Source organism: Cynocephalus volans, chromosome 3, assembly GCF_027409185.1.
Source record: "Cynocephalus volans isolate mCynVol1 chromosome 3, mCynVol1.pri, whole genome shotgun sequence".
NCBI lineage: Eukaryota > Metazoa > Chordata > Mammalia > Dermoptera > Cynocephalidae > Cynocephalus > Cynocephalus volans.
Window position 1 is genome coordinate 104,851,805 of NC_084462.1, and position 21,555 is coordinate 104,873,359.

The 21,555-nt window shown below is 39.0% G+C and overlaps 1 protein-coding gene across 1 annotated transcript; it reads right to left on the reverse strand.

The window, feature by feature from the left end:
- Nucleotides 1-18,552: 18,552 nt before the first annotated feature.
- On the reverse strand, nt 18,553-19,563 carry LOC134372650 (olfactory receptor 11H12-like). Its single transcript, XM_063090080.1, has one exon. It carries the CDS (start codon nt 19,561-19,563, stop codon nt 18,553-18,555), a length of 1,011 nt encoding a protein of 336 aa, XP_062946150.1.
- Between the last annotated feature and the right edge of the window lie 1,992 nt (nt 19,564-21,555).

The following is a 21,555-nucleotide window of genomic DNA, read 5'->3' on the forward strand; positions in this document are numbered from 1 at the left end:
TGTTTCTGTTTTTTGGCTCTATTGTGCTGATGCATGTTAGCCCTGGATCAGGACACCCAGCAAAAATGCAAAAAATAATTATGTTGTTTTATTCTTTGATAACACCTCTATATATTCCTCTTATTTATAGCCTGAGGAACAAAGAGATGAAGGTTGCACTAAGAAAAGTCTGTGGGACTGAAAGATCTGTTTATGAAACAGGAATCAGAAATCATGGTGAAGCAAGTTCCATCACAACCTATCTTACTAAGACATGAGTAAGAAAATTTTCTAGAGAATTCAATGAAGTTGGTTAGGGAACTGTTAAAATAAAGCCAGTTATAACTTAAATATTACTCACTACATGATGGGTTAGTCTTACATAAGAAATAAAATTGTCTGAAGAAAACTGGGCCCTTTCATATAAAACTCACTTTCTAAAAGCATGAGTGTGATCTGTATTTCAAAATTAGAGCAACATATAAGGATGCAACATAGATCATACACTTGTTTCAAGATTAAGCAAATTGTCCTCCACTTCCAGTTCCTGACTAAAGGAAGGACTTCTGTATGAAATAAGTAGAATTTTGCACGTGTGATCTTATCCCTCTACCTCTAATGTGTATAATATGTGTTTTTACTCTAAGGATTTTAAAGAAAAATACTAATAGCATTGGCTGCAAATTAAATGGTAGGTAAGAGAGTACCGAAAATAAGAGTTATGAATTTAGTGGCTATTGTTTATCCAGAATAAAGGTAGAAGTTAAATGTAAAGGGCCTTTACATTAGTCTGGACTTAACTCCCTTTGCAGCAAGTCCAGTGTTGAGTAACAGATTTGGGGAACAAATTTTATTTCAGTATTTTTGCTGTGTTACATACTAAAGTATTATCCTCAAATCTCTAAAGGTGTTCTTTCTTTAAAATATGTAATCACAATTGTTTGCTTGATACTACATTTTATCTTAAACATCAGCCATCTAGTCTTTCAAAGATGACTTTCAAAAATGTAACAAAAGGCAATAGTAAAAGATGGAATGTACAGAGCTACATTTACAGCACGCAGGAAGTCATCTATTCCACAAACTGATGTGCAACTGCAACTGGATTTCCTTTAAGGAGGAAACAAGGAGTTAAGATTGTCTGGACCCAAAGAGGCAGGCTTTCTGTGGGTACCATAACAAAATAGAAGATTTCTTTGTTATATTTGACAGAACTAAAGTGAGTGGAATGAATGAGCAATAGTATAGACGAATTATTTACTTAAGCAAAAGCCTTAATTAAGAACTGTACCAAAAATATTTTCAGTGTATTGTAAGATGCTGATGATTTCTCTGTTTTAGCTATGGTTTCTTTCTGGGTGTTTAACTTCTGTTCATTCTACAGTCTTTCACCTTTCTTAGCAGAATGGGAAAAGAGGTGAAAATGTATGGTGCTTAATAAAGCATACTGTTGATTGTTAATAAAACTGTGTGGTATCTGGATTTTTAACCAACTTTGGGGTAACTATAACAGACTTTTTATGCTGGAGACTTTCCATATCTGAGGAAGACTTTCACTTCATACTTTGGGTTGCTACCACTTAAGGGAATAAAATCCAAATTATTTAATAACTTTTGCTAAATTTAGGACTTTTTAAATTAAGAATATAGTGATACCAAAATTTGAACTTAAATTTGTCAAATTTATCTTAAGAGATGAACTATTTACAACAAGTCTCTCCTACTCAGTAGACGATTTCTTGCTTTGATCACTTCCCTCACACACTTCCCTTAACCACTATCAAAAAGTTATATTCCTTTCCAACCATGTAAATTCTCACCCACCTCACAGACAATCAACAGCCTTGCAGTCTACTTCATTTATTTCAATAAAATGCACTTTGAGTATTTATCAGCTGCTTGTCATTGAGGTAAACCACTTATGTAATCTGTCTCAATTTTCAAACACTTTTTCTAGGAATACTCCTTGTGAAGTTAATACTGACAGTGTTCCACTTGAAAAGCACCTCATGTCTTTCAATTTCTGCCTCAGCATTTCTCAAAAGCACCAGAACCCCAACAGCCCATGTGTAAATACAACCCAGAGGGGCTATAAGGGTCAACATGGAGAGACAAATGCATAAAACATTCATCTCTCCGGGATTAATTCCCTATGCTTCCAGATGCCTCAGAAGTCTCTTCCTCCTACAGTGGCTTTTCTCCTTCTCTATCCCTGCTTCTTAGTCTTTGCTGTGATCACCTCTCATGTATAACATCTGCACCCAAACTTTGTCTCAGACTCTGCTTTCAAATGAGCCCATACGAACACAACTGGGAATGCAAGTGGCCATTTCCATCAAACCCTCACTTATAAGATACTAAAAATAGACTCATCACTGGTCAGATGACAGCAAAAAGCCCAGTGCATGTGATAAGTAAGGTGGTAATAACCTCTAGAATAGAAGAGCATCACACTTGCTAAGGCCTTCACCTGTGATGTACAGGTAGAATAGAAAGCATGGCCTATGCCACAGGTCTAGCCCTAGAATGGGATGGAGACAACAGTAATTACAGGAGCTGTGGAGCTGGGTGATGTTTTATTTTCTTGATATATTGAAGAAAGAATGATAAACTTGTGTCAACCAATTATCAAGTAGGCACAGCTCTATTTTGCAATGCCTACTACTAAGAAAGAGGCATAGGACTTGGTGGAACTTTTGGGATGTAGGAGGCAGATAAAACAAAATTTGTTGAATACTGTTCTGATACATTTAACAAGTAATTGACTTAGCTGACTTGAGTTGGTCGCAGAGCAAAAAGAAAGATCTACAATAGGTTCAGGCTGCTGTTTGTTTTACCCTGACACTCAGGCTGTACAGATAAGAATATGATGTGGCAAACATCACGAGGAGACTTGTAGAATGCAACACTAGATTTCTACAACAAGGTCATGACTGTTACTGCACAGAACCGCTCACTGTTTGAAAATGAGATCCTATTTTCCTTCAGAGGAAAAACACCTGAGCATCTTACCATGGAAAGTCAATTGGCTATGCAACCAGAGCTTCCTATCATAAGCTGGATATCATCATGTCCACCATTCATTCAACTCAGTAAAAGACGGCAGCAATCCATGATGCATTGGAAATGATACATTAGTGTATGTGTCCAGACAAGTACAGAGGACACATCATCCACCTCTGCCACACCAACACCTCTCCCTCAGTTTATACCTATGGCCTCTGTTTTAGTCCGTTCTGTGTTGCTATAACAGAAATACCTGAGACTGGGTGATTTACGAAGAAGAAAGGTTTATTTGGCTTATGATTCTGGGACAGCTGCATCTGGCATGGGCCTCAGGCTGTTTCTCCTCATGGTGGAAAAGTGGCAGGCAGCTGGCAGGTACAAGCAGATCACATGGCGAGAGAGGAAGCGAGAGAGAGAGAGAGAGAGGAGGTGCCAGGGTCCTTTAAACAATCAGGTCTTGCGGGAACTAATAGAGCGAGAACTCACTCACTACCCCTCTTCCTCCAGGGAGAACATTAATCCATTCATGAGGGATCTGCCCCCATGACTCAATCAGTTTCCAACACTGCCACATTGGAGATCAAATTTGCACATGAGTTTTGGAGGGGACTACACATCCAAACTCCATCAGCCTCATTGCGGGTTTCCAACAACCAGTAAATGAAGAAGAAAAAACTTACTTGTGATTAACAGGTGAGTCGACTCAATATATTAAAGTGAGCCAAAAATAGATAGCATCTGCATTCAGCCTAACTCAGAGGTTGACTCTAAATCATGATTGCTGTGGTCTGAATGTCCCCCCAAGCTCACGTTGGAACTTAACCCCCAGTATGCTGATGGAAGGTGGGGCCTTTAAGAGATGGTTAGATTGCAAGGACCGTGCCCTCATGAATGGATTGATCCATCCATGGAGTAATGGGTTTGTGGGGAGCTGCCCACGTCACACCGTAATCGCCATTACAAGATGGCGCCGGCCGACACTGACAATCGGCAAAAACAAGTCTAGAGCGCATGTGCTGGGAATTTCCCCACCTCTAGTCTCTGCCTCTCCCGTGGCGTCATCTGGGCTGATGCACGACCGCCAGTCAGAGAGGGACACGTCCTAGGTGAGGGACAGTTTTCTATAAAAGGGAACGGGTTTCTGTACTTGGGGTCTCCGCCCCGATAAGCTTGTGCTCTGCCTCTCAAGACGCATTAAAGCTTTACTGCAGAAGGATCCTGTGTGTGCCGCGTCGTTCTTGCTGGCGAGACGGTTGCGCGGGACATCTGGTGCCGAAACCCGGGAAACTTGTGACATCGTCAGCACCTTCGGAGACCCCCTGGTGACAGGGAGGATTCAGAACTGCAGGAGGGTAAGTTCAGAGAGGTGTGTCTGTTCTTGGTCTGGGGTGAATTCAGTTAGATTACAAGGTTTTAGACTCATCCCTTGGTGTGGTCAGACTGACGTAGATACGCAGCTGCACCTGAGACCCGTGTGAGCCTCTCGTACATAAGGGAGCGGTGTGTCTCACAGCGCCTCCTAAAGCAGGGCGCATTATGGGTTCCACGCAGTCTATGGTTACCGCGTTAGAGGCTGTGCTGAGACAACGTGAGATCAAAGTAGGGGGCCATGTACTCAGAAATTTTGTGAAAGAGGTAGATCGTGTGGCGCCATGGTATGCCTGTTCCGGCTCCCTAACCTTGAGCTCTTGGAACAAATTGGGCAAAGACCTTGACCGCAAGTACGCAGAGGGAGACCTCCGTCAGGGCACCAAGACCATTTGGAAGTTTATTAAAAATTGCTTAGAAGATGAGGGCTGTAAACCGGTAGTGACAGAAGGACAAAATATATTAGAGGAAGTCCAAGACAGCATGTCAGAAACTGAACGGAGTGAGAGGATGGGTACCCGCAAAAGGAGAGACGTCTTCAAAAAGGTAAACGGCCCTCCCGGTAAGTCTGCTGACAAGGGAGTGAAAAAGAAAAAGGGCCCTCCTGGCGAGTCTGCTAACGAGGGAGAAAGTCAGCGCCCAAGTGATTTTCAGGAAAAAAGGGACAGCCTCTATCCCCTGAGGGAGCTGGGAGCCCTAAACTTAGGGGATTCGGGCTCTGATTCCCTCGGTCTTAGTGATGAGTCAGAACTAGAGGAAGAAGCGGCTAGATATGAGGAAGAGAGATATCACCCTGATGAATATTGGAGAAGTGACGCAGAAAGGTTAACGCGGCCGCCGCCCACGGCGCCGCCTCCGGCGCCGCCTCCCTATGCGTCACGCTCATCCGCCTTCTCGCTGATCCCTGAAAGGGTGAGGAAAAGACTGACCATGACCTTTCCGGTCTTTGAGACTTCCGAGGGAGGACGGGTCCATGCCCCTGTTGAGTTTACTCTGAGCCTGATAAGAGATTTCAATGGAAGGTCTTGCCTCAGGGCATGGCTAATAGCTCATATCTCCTCCCCTCCCCGAGAGTATTAACTCCTGCAGCAGATCAAGCCTTACAGGTCGTTGAAAGTGCCTTACAAAATGCTTCAAAAGTTATTGGGAGATATAAATTGGCTGAGACCATTTTTAAAAATCCCCTCTGCTGAGTTAAAACCTCTTCTTCTGTTGCTCAGGCCCTGAACACACAAACTGCAATAAATTCTCAGTTAAGGGGAGGATTGATGGTGGTCAATCAAAGGGTAGATTTAGTCCAAGAACAAATAGAGGTTCTATGGCAAATTGCACAACTGGGATGTCAATGGAAATATTCAGGATTATGTGTAACTAGCATCCAATATGAAAATTATACCAGGGCAGCAAACTTGTCTCATCGCTTGTCTGAGTATCTTTTAGGAAACTGGACAGGAGACTTTGACGGCCTGATGCGGGACCTGCGCTCTGCCATCGTGGCTGTGAATTCGAAAAGAGTGGATGCCTCAGTGGGGTTCGCCCTGGCTCGTGCTGGCCCACAATTCACAATTCAGAGTCCGCTCCAGTAGATCCAGAGACGGGCAACTTCCCCCCGGACGTGTGCCGACCTAAGACATGGTGCCTGGTGGCGATAGGGTTAACCTTTGAGGGGTAAGGTCACGGCCTGAAGTGGGTCGACCTAAGACAGGACTACTGGCTAGACATGTTGTGGCCAATGAGCTTGCTCCAGCCTCTTAATGTAATAAGAAAGGGGGAGATGTGGGGAGCTGCCCACGTCACACCGTAATCGCCATTACAAGATGGCGCCGGCCGACACTGACAATCGGCAAAAACAAGTCTAGAGCGCATGTGCTGGGAATTTCCCCACCTCTAGTCTCTGCCTCTCCCGTGGCGTCATCTGGGCTGATGCACGACCGCCAGTCAGAGAGGGACACGTCCTAGGCGAGGGACAGTTTTCTATAAAAGGGAACGGGTTTCTGTACTTGGGGTCTCCGCCCCGATAAGCTTGTGCTCTGCCTCTTAAGACGCATTAAAGCTTTACTGCAGAAGGATCCTGTGTGTGCCGCGTCGTTCTTGCTGGCGAGACGGTTGCGCGGGACATGGGTTGATGGTTTAATGGGTTGCCATGAGTGTGGACTGGTGGCTTTACAAGGAGAGGATGTGAAAAACTCTCGCCATTCTCACCATGTGACATCCTGCAATGCCACTGGATTCTGTAGAGAGCCCCCATTGAGAAAAAGGTCCTCACCAGATGCGCCCCTGGGACCATGGACACCCTAGCCTCTAAAACTGTGAGAAATAACCCTCTTTTTCTTTATAAATTACCCAGTTTGGGATATTCTGTTATAAGCAAGAGAAAACAGACTAATACAATGATGGTGAAGGCAAGTTCTTCTAGTGTGTAGAGATAAAAGTAGTAAGCTTGGTTGTCCACTTATGTGATGGGAAAACAGGCATAAGATAAAGATATACATGGGTTTTTGGGCTATAACTAATGGCTCTTCTGGTTGGTCAGGATCTGGAAGAAATAAGATTAGAGAATCAGAGATAGGAAGTAGGCATGTGGATGGAACCATCGGGGTGGACACAAAGTGTGCAAAAGTTTGTATTTTATATAAATGCCTTCCACAGTGGAGGATCTTGAAAACGAGGTAAATAGGATGATCTATACTGCATGTCAGGCAGCCTTTGTCCACAGTCACCCCAGTGCTTGCACAATATGCTCACCAATAGAGAAGCCACAGTGACAGGATTGAAGCTATGCATGAGACAGAAAACATGTGCCTTTTACCATGACTGATCCGGTTACCAGCTCTGTTTCTTAAAAGGACAGTTTTAGGCACTTAGCTACTCTTTGGACATAACACCTGTATTAGCCCGTTTATGTTGCTTATAACAAAATACATGGAACTGGGTGATTTATAAAGAAAATGAAATTTATTGCTTACAGTTTCTGAGGATGAGAAGTCCAAAGTCCATCTGGTGGTGGCAACAGTTGCAACCTCACATTGCAAGGTGGTGGAAGCAGAGAGAGCAAGAGAGAGAGCAAAAGGCAGACTCTCCTCTTCTTTTAAAGCCCTCAGAACCATGCCCCTGACCACCATTTTTAATCCATTCACTACTGCATGGTCCTACAATCCAATCAGTTCTTCAAGGCTCCACCCTTCAATTACCATAACAGGATTTCCTACCTTCTTAACAGTCATAGTGGGAGCTAAGTTTCTAATACATAAAACTTGGGAGACACCCATTCAAGCTTCAGTGAGTTTGGGGGGGACATAATTCAATCCACTACACATTGTGATCATTATCTTAACTTAAGATATAACTATTTTTATAACAGCTAAAACAATCTTTACATTCCTATGATTCTGTCTATCTGTGATTGTATCTTAAGTTTCCATTAACAAAATGTTTTCCCTTCAGCAAGTATTTCTCAAATATTTTCCTACAGCAATTCTTCAAAATCTCTTAACAAGATTGGTATGTCAACCACCTCTTAACTCTAAAATCATTAAAGTATACAATCCCATACCTGAACAGTGATTAGAGTTGATTCGATGCGCTATTGCCTGCTTAGCTATAGGCCGTTGCCTCCTAGCTAAGGACTTTTGTCCCATAAGTTTTTAGCTAAAAAGCCCTGTCTAAAAATCAAAGGAGAATCAAGATTTCTAACCCACTACCAGGCATATTTAGAGAGAAAAGAGGCAGTATGGTGAAGTTAAGCATTACCTGTTCCAATTCCAGATTTGGATATCATTGATCTAAAGTCAGTTACGACATGACCAAGTATGCACACCACTTCTCTTTCTCCCTCCCAAATTCCTCAAGAGACCCAGCAACCCTAAAAGCCTTTACATATGACATGGGGAAGATCGTGCAGAGAGGGGCCTGGATGTCCACGGTCTTACAGTTCAAGTGTGTAAGTAACATTGTGGTCATATGAAAGAATGTGGGCACCCTGACTGCACACCCCTCAAGTATAGAAAATTTATGTTGTCTGATTTAAAGCATCACCGTTTGCCTTCCAATCACTGAATTTTCAGTCCAGAGCCTCTTCCACTGAGCCCATAACCTTAGATTTATGTTTTATAGTTTCCCATTTCAACTTATCAGTCTGTTTTAGGCCATGTTTAGTCTCTCTGAAGAAACAAAAATTTTTTCATATTTGGGTTTCCCTTTAGCATTTGATAATTACTGTGAGCCTGGAAGACACCTGTCTCACCAGTTCACTTTCTGTCTGCAATGTCCTTTGATTGGTTCCTGGTTAGTAGCCCTCTGCTGAGCAGGTGGCTTTCTATCCAGAACGATGCTTACAGTTCTTATGTCCCGGGTGCTCTTCTGTGGCCCTAACATTATTGACCATTTTTTCTGTGATCTGGGATCGTCACTGTCACTGTCCTGTGCCCCAGTTCCTAAAACTACTCTAACTTGTGCTACTATAAGCCCTCTCATCATTTTCATCACCTTTCTCTAGTTCTTGGTCCTAGACCTTAGTTTTGTGAGCTGTACTGTGGGTCCCAGCCAGATCAGGCAGAAACAAAGCTTCCTCTATGTGTGCCTCCCATTTCTTGGTGGTGTCCCTTTTCAATGGCTCAGTCATGGTGATGTATGTGAATCCAGGCTCTTGGAGCCAGAAATTTGTGGCATGCTTTAGTGCATGGCACCGCATTCTTTCATCTTCTGAGTTATAGCCTCTGAAACAAAGATATGAAAGATGCACTTCAAAAAGTCCTTCAAGTACCATCAAAAGAAATACCTAAAAGTACAGAAAAATGATATAAACTTTACTTTTATTCTCTCAGGAACACAGAATTTCTCTCAATAAAACAAACTATTTTCTAGGGGTGTCTGAGCATTTGATTCCTTACCCTCATAAAACTGTGATTCTTTACACACAAAGAGCCCTCATCCTATCTCAAAAGCAAAAAATACCCACAGTCTTAACAGTCCATTGTAGGAAAGTTCCATATAATTTTCATTCATCAATGTGTCATTTCTCCATTGGCCAGATTTTTTTAAGTCATGAAATTAGTGTAAATAAGTTGGTATGTACAAAGCTAAGACAGATGTTTCCAACTTGTGTCTTGACTTTTATCCTGATACTATTTTAAATATTTCAAATGTTTTCCAAATGTATCAACTATTTTTTTCTCGTCAACTACAGGCTTTTCTATAAAGAGATGTAACATCTACTTACTGTACTCACAGAAATGCAACTGTTTTATTTACAAGATCAAGGACCCAGTATCTGTCACTGACACATTTGTGTTTTTTCATTTGTGTTTTCTTTACTACCAAGCACTGGCAAGATGTCCAATGTGTGTAGCCAGTGAAAATGAGAAATGGTGTTGTTTCTCCTTAAGAGAAGTTCTTGGTCCAGCTTTGAAGAGGATACGTAGAAAGACATGCACACATTCACATATGGCAAATTATTAAGTATTCCTTACTGAAGCCTAGGTTTCTGTACCTTCCGAGCTTTTGGTGAAGGAACATTTACTGTTACAGAAAATAAACATGAGAAACCAGGGAACAGACTCTACTAACCAAAATATAAGCTACTTAAAGACAGTCACCACTTAATATAAACTTGTTTACTTGTCCTAATCATCTGTCAGCACTCTGAAATGTTTCTTTTTAACTTATGACAAAATTTGGGGTAAGGGGATTGTTTTAAAAGTTGTCTCCTATATGCTGAAGAAAAAGCTAATGATTTGACTGACAACATCCACTCTACACCAGACTTCACATTCAAGTTCTACCTATAAAAATACTTTTTTTTCCCATTTTTATTTTATTTTTAATAGGAAAATAATAATTGAAATTCATGGGGTACAATGTAATGTTTTGGCATATGTTTACATTGTATAATAATTAAATCAATTAACAAATCCATCACCTCACACACTTATCATTTTTTGTGGTAAAAACATTTGAAATCTATTCTTTTAGCAATTTTGAAATATACAGTGCATTATATGTATTATAGTTAACACTCTGTGCAATAGATCAATGAAGCTTATTCCTTCTGTCTGACTGAAACTTTGTGCTCTTTGGTCACCACCCCATCCCCAGCCTCAGGTAACCACCCCTAGAGATGACACAGGATAGGACTTAACTAAATGATCCACCCATGCAACACAGCAGTGAAGTGGAGCAGGATGAGAAAGAGGTCATAAACTGTCCCGTGGGTAGTTGAGGACTTGTCTATCTCACAGTGAGTGCTCTTAGAAGACACTGGGCTGCTTATAAATTATTGCTGCACTTTCTAGAGTTCTGAGAGAAGAAGTTAAGCTAAGGAGAGAGAAACCATCAATTGTCTGCAACGTCTCTATTAGCTGCAGTGAAATTTAATGTTACCCGTTTTCCTTTCATCCTTCTTAGAACTGGTGAAGAACAGATATAAAAGTTTCTTCACTTTTTCACTTTAAGCTAAAAGTCCTTAGACTGAGGGTCAATGGCCCACAATTAACTATTTGCCTGAAACAAAAAAATTCATATATAAAATTAAAATATTTAAAATTAAAATATTTTGGATTTAGTGTAAATGTTGTATACATAGAATTTTCATAACCAGGCCTTCCTCAGCTATACTGGGAGGAATTATATTTCATTTTCTTTATTTTTTTAATTACACAAATAATATATTTTATAGTAAATAAATTTTTATTATAAAAGACAAAACAGTACGAAATAATGAAAACCCTCATTTCCACACCTCTACATACATATTGGTCTCCTCAGCAATGTGTTCACTTTGATGGATATACTTCTAAGCCTTTTTTCTGTGCATTTACAAATAAAAATATAAATGGTGCATTTTGAACATATATATAAATTGGATTATACCTAAGTATTGGTCTACAACTGACTGAACTTCCCACCCATCCCCTGTTCTCACCTAAAACGCTATGTCTGAGAACGGAATTTCATTCAGCTTCTGCAGGGACTTTTGTCGGGACAGTGAAGCTGAAGTTGCAGTTCTTCAGGAAAGACTTTCCCAGGTGGTGCACGGGTGTGTGAGATCACTAGTCCTACCTGTCGTGTACTCAGTGGGTTCTTTTCCCACCGAAATCAAGATTTAGATAGGAAAACCTGTGAAGTAAGAGGATACTTTCACTCTGGGCAAAAACAAACAAACAAGAAAAATTCCTTTATTCTGACAAATAAAGTCCATTCACCTACTTCTTCAACCTCGACATTATTTGAGCCTATATTTAGTCCTCGGACGTCTATCTGTACCTGAACTATCCAATACAATAGTCATGACTCACATGTGGCTACAGAGCACTTGAAATGTGACTAGCCCTACTTGAGGTGCACTCTAAGTATAAATTCCATGCCAGTTTTGAAGATTCAGTATGATAAAAGAATGTAAAATATCTCATTGATAATGTTTATATAGACTATATGTTGAAATGATAATATTTCTGGTGAATTGGGTTAAATAAGCTATATTATTAAAAATTTCACCTTTTTCTCTTTACCTTTATTGATGTGGCTATTAGAATATTTAAAATGATATATGTGGCTCACATTATAATTTTATTGAACACCACTGACTTAGATTAATATCAGTCTAATAGTTTTAAATACATTTAACAAGTTGATATTCTGAAGTTTTCATCTCCACTCTCAACCACATTTCATACCTAAAGACCTGCATATCTTTTTTTTTTAACCTTGACTTACTTTCTTTATTTTTAATTTATTTTGGGGATTGAGACATAATCTATTACACACTTTGATGGGGTAGAGAGTTGACTGTCAGTATTTTTGTTCAGTATGTGATGATCAAATCAATATAATTAGTATATTCATCATTACAAATCATAATTATTCCTTGTGTCACTTATTTAATTACTCCCTAAAAACCCTCCACCTCCCCCTTTCCCATCTCTAGTATTTATAGGTCTGTTCTCTTCTTCTGAAAGTTCAAAGTTTTATTGTGGTCTTTCTTTTGTTCTTTCTTTCTTCTTTCTTAGCTCCCACTTATGACTGAGGACATTCAATATTTTTCTTTCTGTGCCTGTCTTATTTCACTTAACACAATTTTCCCCAAGCTTGTCCATGCTGCTTTGAATGGCAGAATTTAATTCTTTTTTATGGCTGACTGGTATTCCATTGTGTATTTATGTCACATTTTCCTCATCCAGTCATCTGCTGATGGACATTCAAGTTGGTTTCATGTTTGGGCTATTGTAAATAGAGTTGCAGTGAACATGGGAGTGCAGGTATCCCTTCAACATTGATTTCCATTCCTTTGAATATATACCCAGAAGTGGGGTTGCTGGATAGTATGGTAGTTCTATCTGTAGTTGTTTGAGAAGGCTCCATACTGATTTCCCTAATGGCTTCACTAATTTACAGTCCTACCAACAGCGTACAAGAGTTCCATCTTTTCCACATCCTCACGAGCATTTGTTATTCTGTTTTTTTAATAATAACCAGTCTAACTGTGGTGAGATGATATATTGGTGTGGTTTTTACTGCATATTTCTTATGATTAGTGATTATATTAAGCATTTTTTCATGTACAATTTGAAAATTGTCTAGTCACCTCCTTTGCCCAGTTTTTAATTTAAATATATATATATATATATATATATATATATATATATATATATATATATATATATATATATATATATATATATATTTTACTATTAAATTGTTTGAGTTCTTTGTATATTCTGGATATTAATCCCTTGTCAAATGTACAGTTTGCAAATATTGTCTCTCACTCCGTGAATTGTCTTTTCACTCTGTTGATTGTTATCTTTGCTGTGCAAAACTTTTCAGTTTGATATAATCCCACTTATTTTTTCTTTTGTTGCTTGTGCTTTTGAGTTCTTATTCGTAATGTCATTGTTCAGTCCTACATCCTGAAGTGTTTCCCCTATGTTTTCCCCTAGAAGTTTTATAGTTTCATGTCTTATACTTAAATCTTTAATCCATTTTGAGTTGATTTTGGTATATGGTGAGAGGTATGGGTCTAGTTTCATTCTTCGACACATGGATATCCACTTTTCTCAGCACCATTTACTGAAGAGGCTGTCCTTTCTCCAGTGTATGTTCTTGATGTGTTTGTCAAAGATCAGTTGGCTGTTAGGACCTGGGTTGATTTCTGGGTTCTCTGTTCTGTTCCATTGGTCCATGTGTCCGTTTTTAGTACCATGCTGTTTTTGTTACTCTAGCTTTGTAGTACAGTTTGAAGGCAGGTAGTGTAATGCCTCCAGTTTTTTTGTTTGTTTTCTCATTCAGGATTCCTTTGGCTATTGCTGTTTGTCTTTTGTTTTTCCTTATGAATGTTATAATTGTTTTTTCTATTTCTGTGAAGAACATCATTGGTATTTTGATAGGAATTGCATTGAATTTGTAAATCACTTTCGGTAGTATGGACATTTTCACCACACTAATTCTTTCAATCCATGAGTAAGGAATGTATTTCCATCTTTTGGGGTCCTTTAATCATTTTCAGCACTGTTTTTTCATCCTTGTGGAAGAGATCTTTCACCTCTTTGGCTAAATTTATTCCCAGTTATGTTATTCCTTTGATAACTATTGTAAATGGGCTAGCTTTCATGATTTCTTTTTCTGCTTCTTTGTTGTTGGTGTATAAGAACCCTACTGACTTTTGTGCATTGATTTTTGTCGGGTATGCCACCGGCCGACCCGAACAGCCCTAGCCTTGTTCCTTTTGGTGGTCGAGGAAATGGCCTGGGATTCCTCTTTCCCTCCTGTCCCCTTTGGAAGGAGATGGGGAAGAGAGCCGTGAAGAGAGGTGAGCACACCACTCGCCCCAACCAGCCCAGTTAAAGGACACTCAGACGCGGCGGGGGTTCTGTCCAGCAGTTCCGTTTATTATCACACAAGCACTTGCTTTTAAAGGTAAATGGGGAAGGGAGGGTTTTTACATAATCCTATCAGCTTAAAGGTCAAGGGCATGCATCCTGTCTCAATGCCTAGCTATTGCAACCATGCAGTGTTCACGAGCGCAGAAGCATGTATTTGGCCAATGAGGGCTAAGGCAAGGTTCCTGCAGACACCCCCACCCTACTTCCTTCTGGCACCGTCTTAGGCTGCCACATTAATACGCCCTTGTGGGCCCATAATGGCGCCGCTTGTAATGTCACTTAAGGTGGCGTTAGTTTTTAAGGCCCGACAGATTTTGTATCCTGCAACTTTACTGAATTTGTTCATGAGCTCTAAGAGTTTTTTTTAGTAGGAGTTATGGGTTTTTCTATATATAGGATCAGGCCATCTGCCAACAGTGATGATATGACTTCATCTTTTCCAATTTGTTTACCCTTTATTTCTTTCCCTTGCCCAATTACTCTGGCAAGTACTTCCAATACTGTGTTGAATACGAGTGATGAGAATGGGCATACTTGTCTTGTTCTTGTTGTTAAAGGCAAAGCTTTCACTTTTTCCCCATTCATGATGATAGTGGTGGTGGGTTTATCATATACAGCTTTTATTGTGTTGAGATAATTTCCTTCTATACCTAATTTGTGGACAGTCTTTATCATGAAGTGATGTTGAATTTTGTCAAATGCTTTTTCTGTGTCTATTGAGATAATCATGGTTGCTTTTGTTGATGTGGTGTGTTACATTTATTGATTTGTGTATGTTGAACCATCCTTGCATCCCTGGGATGAATCCCACCTGATCATGGTGTATAATATTTTCAGTGTGCTGTTGTTTCTGTTTGCTAATATCTCGTTGAGTATATTTGTGTCGTCTTGCATATCTAATTGCTTACTTGAATCTCCAGTTTGATGCTTATTAGTCAGTTTTTAAGTGTACATTCCTACCCTTTATTTCAGTGGAACTACTTCAGCCTTTTTCTTGGCACTGGAGGAGAAATTCTGGCTAATGTATATTATTCATATATAGGTTAGTCTGTTCTGTTAAGAGGCAATTAAATAGATTTCCCTGATATTTTCATATAACTGTATATATAAATTTTTCATTATACTTTCCACCATATTTTCATGTGGAAACAACGACCTTCATTGAAAATTTGGATACTGCTAACCAAATCTAATTGTGTATGAAATCAATTTAAATATGGCACATAAAATTTTAAAAATTATAAGACATTTACATTTTTTAACAAATAAGACAGTGGATAATAATTACTTAATATTAGTTCTTTTTTGAGATAAGCTATCAAGCCTATTTTTCCTACCTTCTTCTTAATGACAACAAAGAGTGTTTTTGTTCCAGGGATATTCTTCCCTGGATTCTCAATGTGCTCCACTGATTTGTCCTCCTCCTAGGTGATGTGTTTATTCTTGTCAACATCCATATAAAAGAATTTTGGAACTTGACATATCTTCAACCCAAACAGCCCATGGAGATTTAAACTAGTCTTGAGTCTGCCACAATTTTCAGTGGTGTATCTCTAGACACTTTTAAATCAAACTCTTCTTGCCTTTCTTAATAGCAACCATTTGAATTTGGATTTCTCATCATACTTGTTAGAGTGTTTCCACACTCAGTTGGCGATTGCCTTATTTTCTTGCTCACCTTAAACTTGAAATGGCCAAGAAAGAACCCCCTCACTTCCTTTAGGTCTCCTCAGAATGCAGCTTAAACAAATCCTTTCCAGACCATCCTGTTTAAAAAAGCACTCCCACTCCCATTATTATCTATTCCCATCACCTGATTTGTTTTTCTTCAAAGAACTTATCACCACTGGAAATATTGCATATAGTATAATTAGTTCTCTATTTCTTGATTTCTGTCTCCCCACACTAGAATATGAACTTCATGAGAGTTAGATATCACTAGTATATCCCCAGCACCCAAAATAATGCCTAATATATAGTAGGAGCTCAATGAATGTTTGTTAAATACATTTATTAAGTAAATAAATAAATAATTGTATTCTTACTATTGAAGAAGTTATTTAGGAACAGTAAAGAGAAAATATAATTTATATTCCCTGCCCTGAAGAAACTTATCAAACTGGCAGAAAACTAAAAAATAACACAAACAGTGGTACAACAGATATCCAAAAGACACACCAATAATGCATAAGTATATGGCAAAACTCAAAAATGCTATGAACTTTAAAAAGACTATTATTACGAGCTATACTGAGCAACAAAATTTTCATGAATGGTATTTAAAAATGGGCAAGGTATGAATAGAACTATTTTAAGCTCAGGTTGTATAACTAAGATTATACTATGTTAATTTAAGACCATGAGTTAAATGGGAATAATATACATATATCTAGTGAGGTAGAAATAAAATTTGAGGACAGATTGAGAAGAAACTTGAATATATACAAACTAAAAAATTTGTGATTTGTTCTGTGTGTAAGTTGAGAGGAAATAAGTGTGGGGACTGATGAAAAGAAGGTTTAAGAAAATAATTCTGGAATTTGACATGGGAGAAGTCAGAGACAGTGGCACCATTTATGAAGTTATTATGCCATCAGGTATGCAGTGTTGAGGTCCTGGACAAAAATGATGAGAGTAAAAATGACAAAGGATTGCAGGGAAGATCTCACAGACTTTAAGGACAGATTCAGAATGGGTATGAGGAGGTGAGGAATATAATAAGATTTTATATAAATAATAAGTTCAGGTTATAGATCAGTAGACAAATTGGAGAATAAGGATGGCTAGAGCTAATTTAAAAGGAGATTAACAAATTTAGGATTAGACATTTGAATTTGAAGTGGACGTTCATGTAACAGCATCCAGTAGGAGGCTGGAGATGTTTGACTAGAGCTTGAAAGTAAAGTTAGTGCTGGAGCTACCCCACAACCTAGATTCAACCCATGGTTTCCTCATGGAATATAACACTATAAATTAAATTACACTCTAGAAAACAAGAAATTAGAGAGTAGAAATTACCTCTGAGAGACACAAATATCCAGAGTTTTACAAAGAACCTCATAAAAATAAGAGCACCTTAGGCCTGGGTTGGCAGCAATCTTACAAATTCTATAGCTCTTTCGCTTACACTGAGTATTAACTAAACTTCATGTGTCTGTATATGCTAAAGTGATAGCATTGGCAAAATGTAGGGAGTCAATCAAGTCAACATAACATCATTTAGGACCCTGTTTGTGCTCAAAACTATAATTGGAAATTGGAGAATACAAAGGTAGTGCTTTAAAACTGTCCCTGATGTTGAAAGTTTCGTTTTTGTGGGTTTTTTAAAATCTGGTCATCTGAAGGATTATTGGTAAACTATTTGTACATTTCCAATACATTCACTGTTGCTAAGCTCTAGAAAAATACAACGTGCTTCAATGAAGGCAGAATTTGAGAATATTGAAATACACCAAGCAATATGTAATAAAAGCCAAAGAGTAAGCAGAAATTCAGATAGAGAGAAAAACCTGAAAATCTTAAACTGGATTACAAAATAATGCAGTCTCTATAAATACAGATGTATCTGGAACATAATAGTAATAACTTCCTGAAACTTAAATCATGGGTCTAATGAATTCTCCAAAATTATTTTCCCAATACATGAAATTAGGATAGAATGAAAACAAAAACAAAAACAAAACATAACATGATCTCATTTGTCTCATGATTGTTGCTTTGCCTCACAAGGATTCATCACTGCTCTTCCCCTGGGTGACGAAGATGCAAAGGATTACTCAAAGCCCATCTCTTCTGAGCGGTGAGAGACCCTGAAGGGGTTAATCTCCCAGAACCCTCAAGAGAGAGGTATTCCTTTCTTGGGAAATTAACCATGAACTGGGGTTCTTTCCCCACATTTATTCTCCAGACAAGGAAGTTACAGAAAAAGAACATAGATGGGGTTATGGCTAAGTATAGTTTAACATTATAGGCTGGTAATATCAATGAAACAAGCAAAGTGACATTCTATAATGCAATTTGCAAAAGGTTGAATCAATCCACAACAAAAACTTGATCTTAGCAAATACTGTTTTTCCCTACAGCAATTGCCCCAGTATTTTACATATCAATAAAGTAACTTGTCTGTCCTTGAGCCAGCAGCTTTGCTGTGTTACAAAGACTTTAGCCTGACAGGACACAAAAAAGTGTCCTGTCTTTTGCAAGGCTAACATTTCTATATGTAATTCCAAAAGGTTAGGCTAAACCTGAGACTACCGGGCTTTGGAAAATAGGCCCTGTGAAATACATTTGCTTTATAAATGTTAGTATATTCCACAATGATCTCTCATTTTCCTAAATGTGAATTATGCATTATACTAATTATACATTGACTCTTAGATCTTTTAGAGATTTTCCACAATAACACATACAGAAGTTTCTTTAGTGCCTCCTTCATATCTTTGTTCCGGAAGTTGTAGATCAGGGGATTAAAGAATGGAGTTGCCAAGGCATAAAACAAGGTCACAAGTTTCTGCATCCCATGAAATTTCCCAGTACCTGGGCTAACATACATCACCATGACTGAACCATAGAACAGAGACACCACAGCAAGGTGGGAGGCGCAAGTTGAGAAAGCCTTATGCCTTCCTGGTCCTAAGGGCACCTGTAACACTGTGCTTAGAATACAGAAGTAAGTGCCAAGGATGTACAGGAAGGTAAGAAAGATGATGAGAGAGCTAATGATACCACAGGTCAGAGTAATTCCAGATACTGGAGCACAGGACAATGCCAGCAAAGGTGCCAGATCACACAGAAAATGGTCAATAGTGTTTGGACCACAGAAGGGCACCTGAGATATTAGGGTCAAAGGAGTAAGTAACCACAGAAAGCCACCTGCCCAGCAGAAGATCACTAACCGAACACATAGGTGATGGGTCATTATGGTAGAATAGTGCAAAGGTCTACAAATAGCAAGAAATCGATCAAAAGACATCACTGACAGAAATAAGCCCTCAGCAGCACACATGGAGAAGAAGAAGTAGAACTGGAGCAGGCAGCCAGCATAGGAGATGCTCTTGGCCCGGGAGATGAGATTCGCCAACAATTTGGGCACATCAGAATTGACATAGCAGATCTCCAGGAAGGAGAAGTTGGCCAGGAGGATGTACATGGGCTTGTGGAGTTTCCAGCTTGACCACACAGCACAGATGATGGATGTGTTCCCCACAAGTGTCAGGAGGTAGATGAGGGAGAAGACCACAAAGAGGAGGATCTGGGTCTCCCTGCAGTAGGGAAACCCCAGGAGGATGAACTCACTCACGAACCCAGAGATATTAGCAGTTTCCAAAGTCCTCATTGGTCTGACCTGTAGAGGTGAGAGAGATAGTATGAACCACAGAAATAATTACATTGTTTTTCTTCTTCCTGATAAAAAGATAATATGTTTACTTTCTTCAGTTTAGGTTTGTGATATTACTACCTTTTCTTTTGAAGTGTGAGCTATTCTTTTCTCTTCGTCTTTCTTCCTCCCTAGTTTATTCAATGAAAATTTATTTTGCACAATATTATTTCCAGGCACTGTTCTAGAAAGTAGGGAAAGAACAATAAATAAAACAAGCCAAGTCCCTGATTTATGGAGCTATGTCAAATACCTTTTGTTGAAAGCAACTTCAAGCTTAGGAACTAAAATTTGAATGGAAGACATCCAGGGAGATTAACCTTGGAACACCATATGCATAGCAAGGATACTGCTTTTACTTATATTGTATGTTTATATATGGCAAATTTACTGGAAGCTAATACAGATTGTGGGATGGATGTAGCATCCTTCCACCTAATGCTGCCATTGGTGCAGTAACAACAGGATATGACAAAAACAAATTTTGTTGTTGTTGTTTGAGACATGAAGATTATGTTCAGCTGGAAAAAATAACAGAAGGCTTTAGGGAGAGAGATGGACCTTGACAAAAGATAGAATTTTCTAAGAGCAATGAAAAATTATTTTACTAGCTTGAAATAGTAATGTGAAAAGATTTGGATTCAAAAAATTATATTCAGAGAGAAGTCCAAAAAAGTAAAAGTCAGAGTACTTGCAAAGGAATTGTGATATATAACGTACAAACATGTAGCCACTTTGCAGAGGATTCACTGCCAGTCTGACTAGTTCAGGTTTAATTTGCTAGCCAATAAAAAAACAACTGGAATTGGACTAGTAGTAGAGTAAAATTATCAAAGTTTTATGGAACAGCATTTGACATGGCAATTTGGTACTGGTCAATGAAATTATCAGAAAACTATTCAGAAAGCTATCTCAATAGCCCAAGGAAAAATGTAAAGAGCTTGACCTAGAGCACGGTATATGCAAACAGATACCAGAGATGGATTCAGAAAATGTGCAGAGATAGAAACCTAACCTTCCCTCTTTAAAATCAACAGTGGTAATTAAATGCTGCCCAAGAGGCAGAGGAGGGAAATGAGGGAAAAAAGCAAGGCTTCACTTTCCATTTTCTACTGAGTGATCTCTGCCTGGGATGCCCACAGGAGAGAGGCTTTCCCAGAACAACAGACCCACTCTGAGGACATTCTGTTCTAAAAAGTCAACATACTGAAGGGCCAGGCTCTTGCTGTTGCCTTAGGGCAACTCTCAGATCCCAGTTGATTCCCCAGCCCCCTGTTTTCTTTTGACTCTTTTGAATCTGAATATTAAATTTCATGGAATAAAGTAGCTACTACTTATAAAGGTTTTCTTTCCCACAAGTCACACACAATGGACAGAGATATGTTATTCTGTCATCTGTGTGAAAGTTTATTTTTTTGTTAAAAAGACTGAGAATAACAAATGCTGGCAAGGATGTGGGAAAAAGGGAACTCTTCTACACTGTTGGTGGGACTGTAAATTAGCACAACCATTATGGAAAACAATATGGAGGTTTCTCAAACAACTACAGAACTACCATATGATCCAGCAATCCCTCTACTGGATACATATCCAAAGGAGTGGAAATCATCACGTCGAAGGGATACCTGCACTCCTGTGTTCATTGCAGTTCTATTTACAGTAGCCGACAGACGATTGGATATATATACAGATGGATATATATACAGAATGGAATACTACTCAGCCACAAAAAGAATGAAATTCTGCCACCTGCAGCAACACTAATGAGCCTGGAGAAAATTACCTTAAGTGAAGTAAGCCAACACAGTGAAATACTTCATGTTCTCACTCATAACTGAGTGCTAAGAAGGAAGAAAGGAAGAAAGAAAGAAGGAAAGAACCACAATAATACCTAATAATAATAATACTTTCAGAAGTAAAGAACAAAGCTAAGGATACTAGAGATGGGGG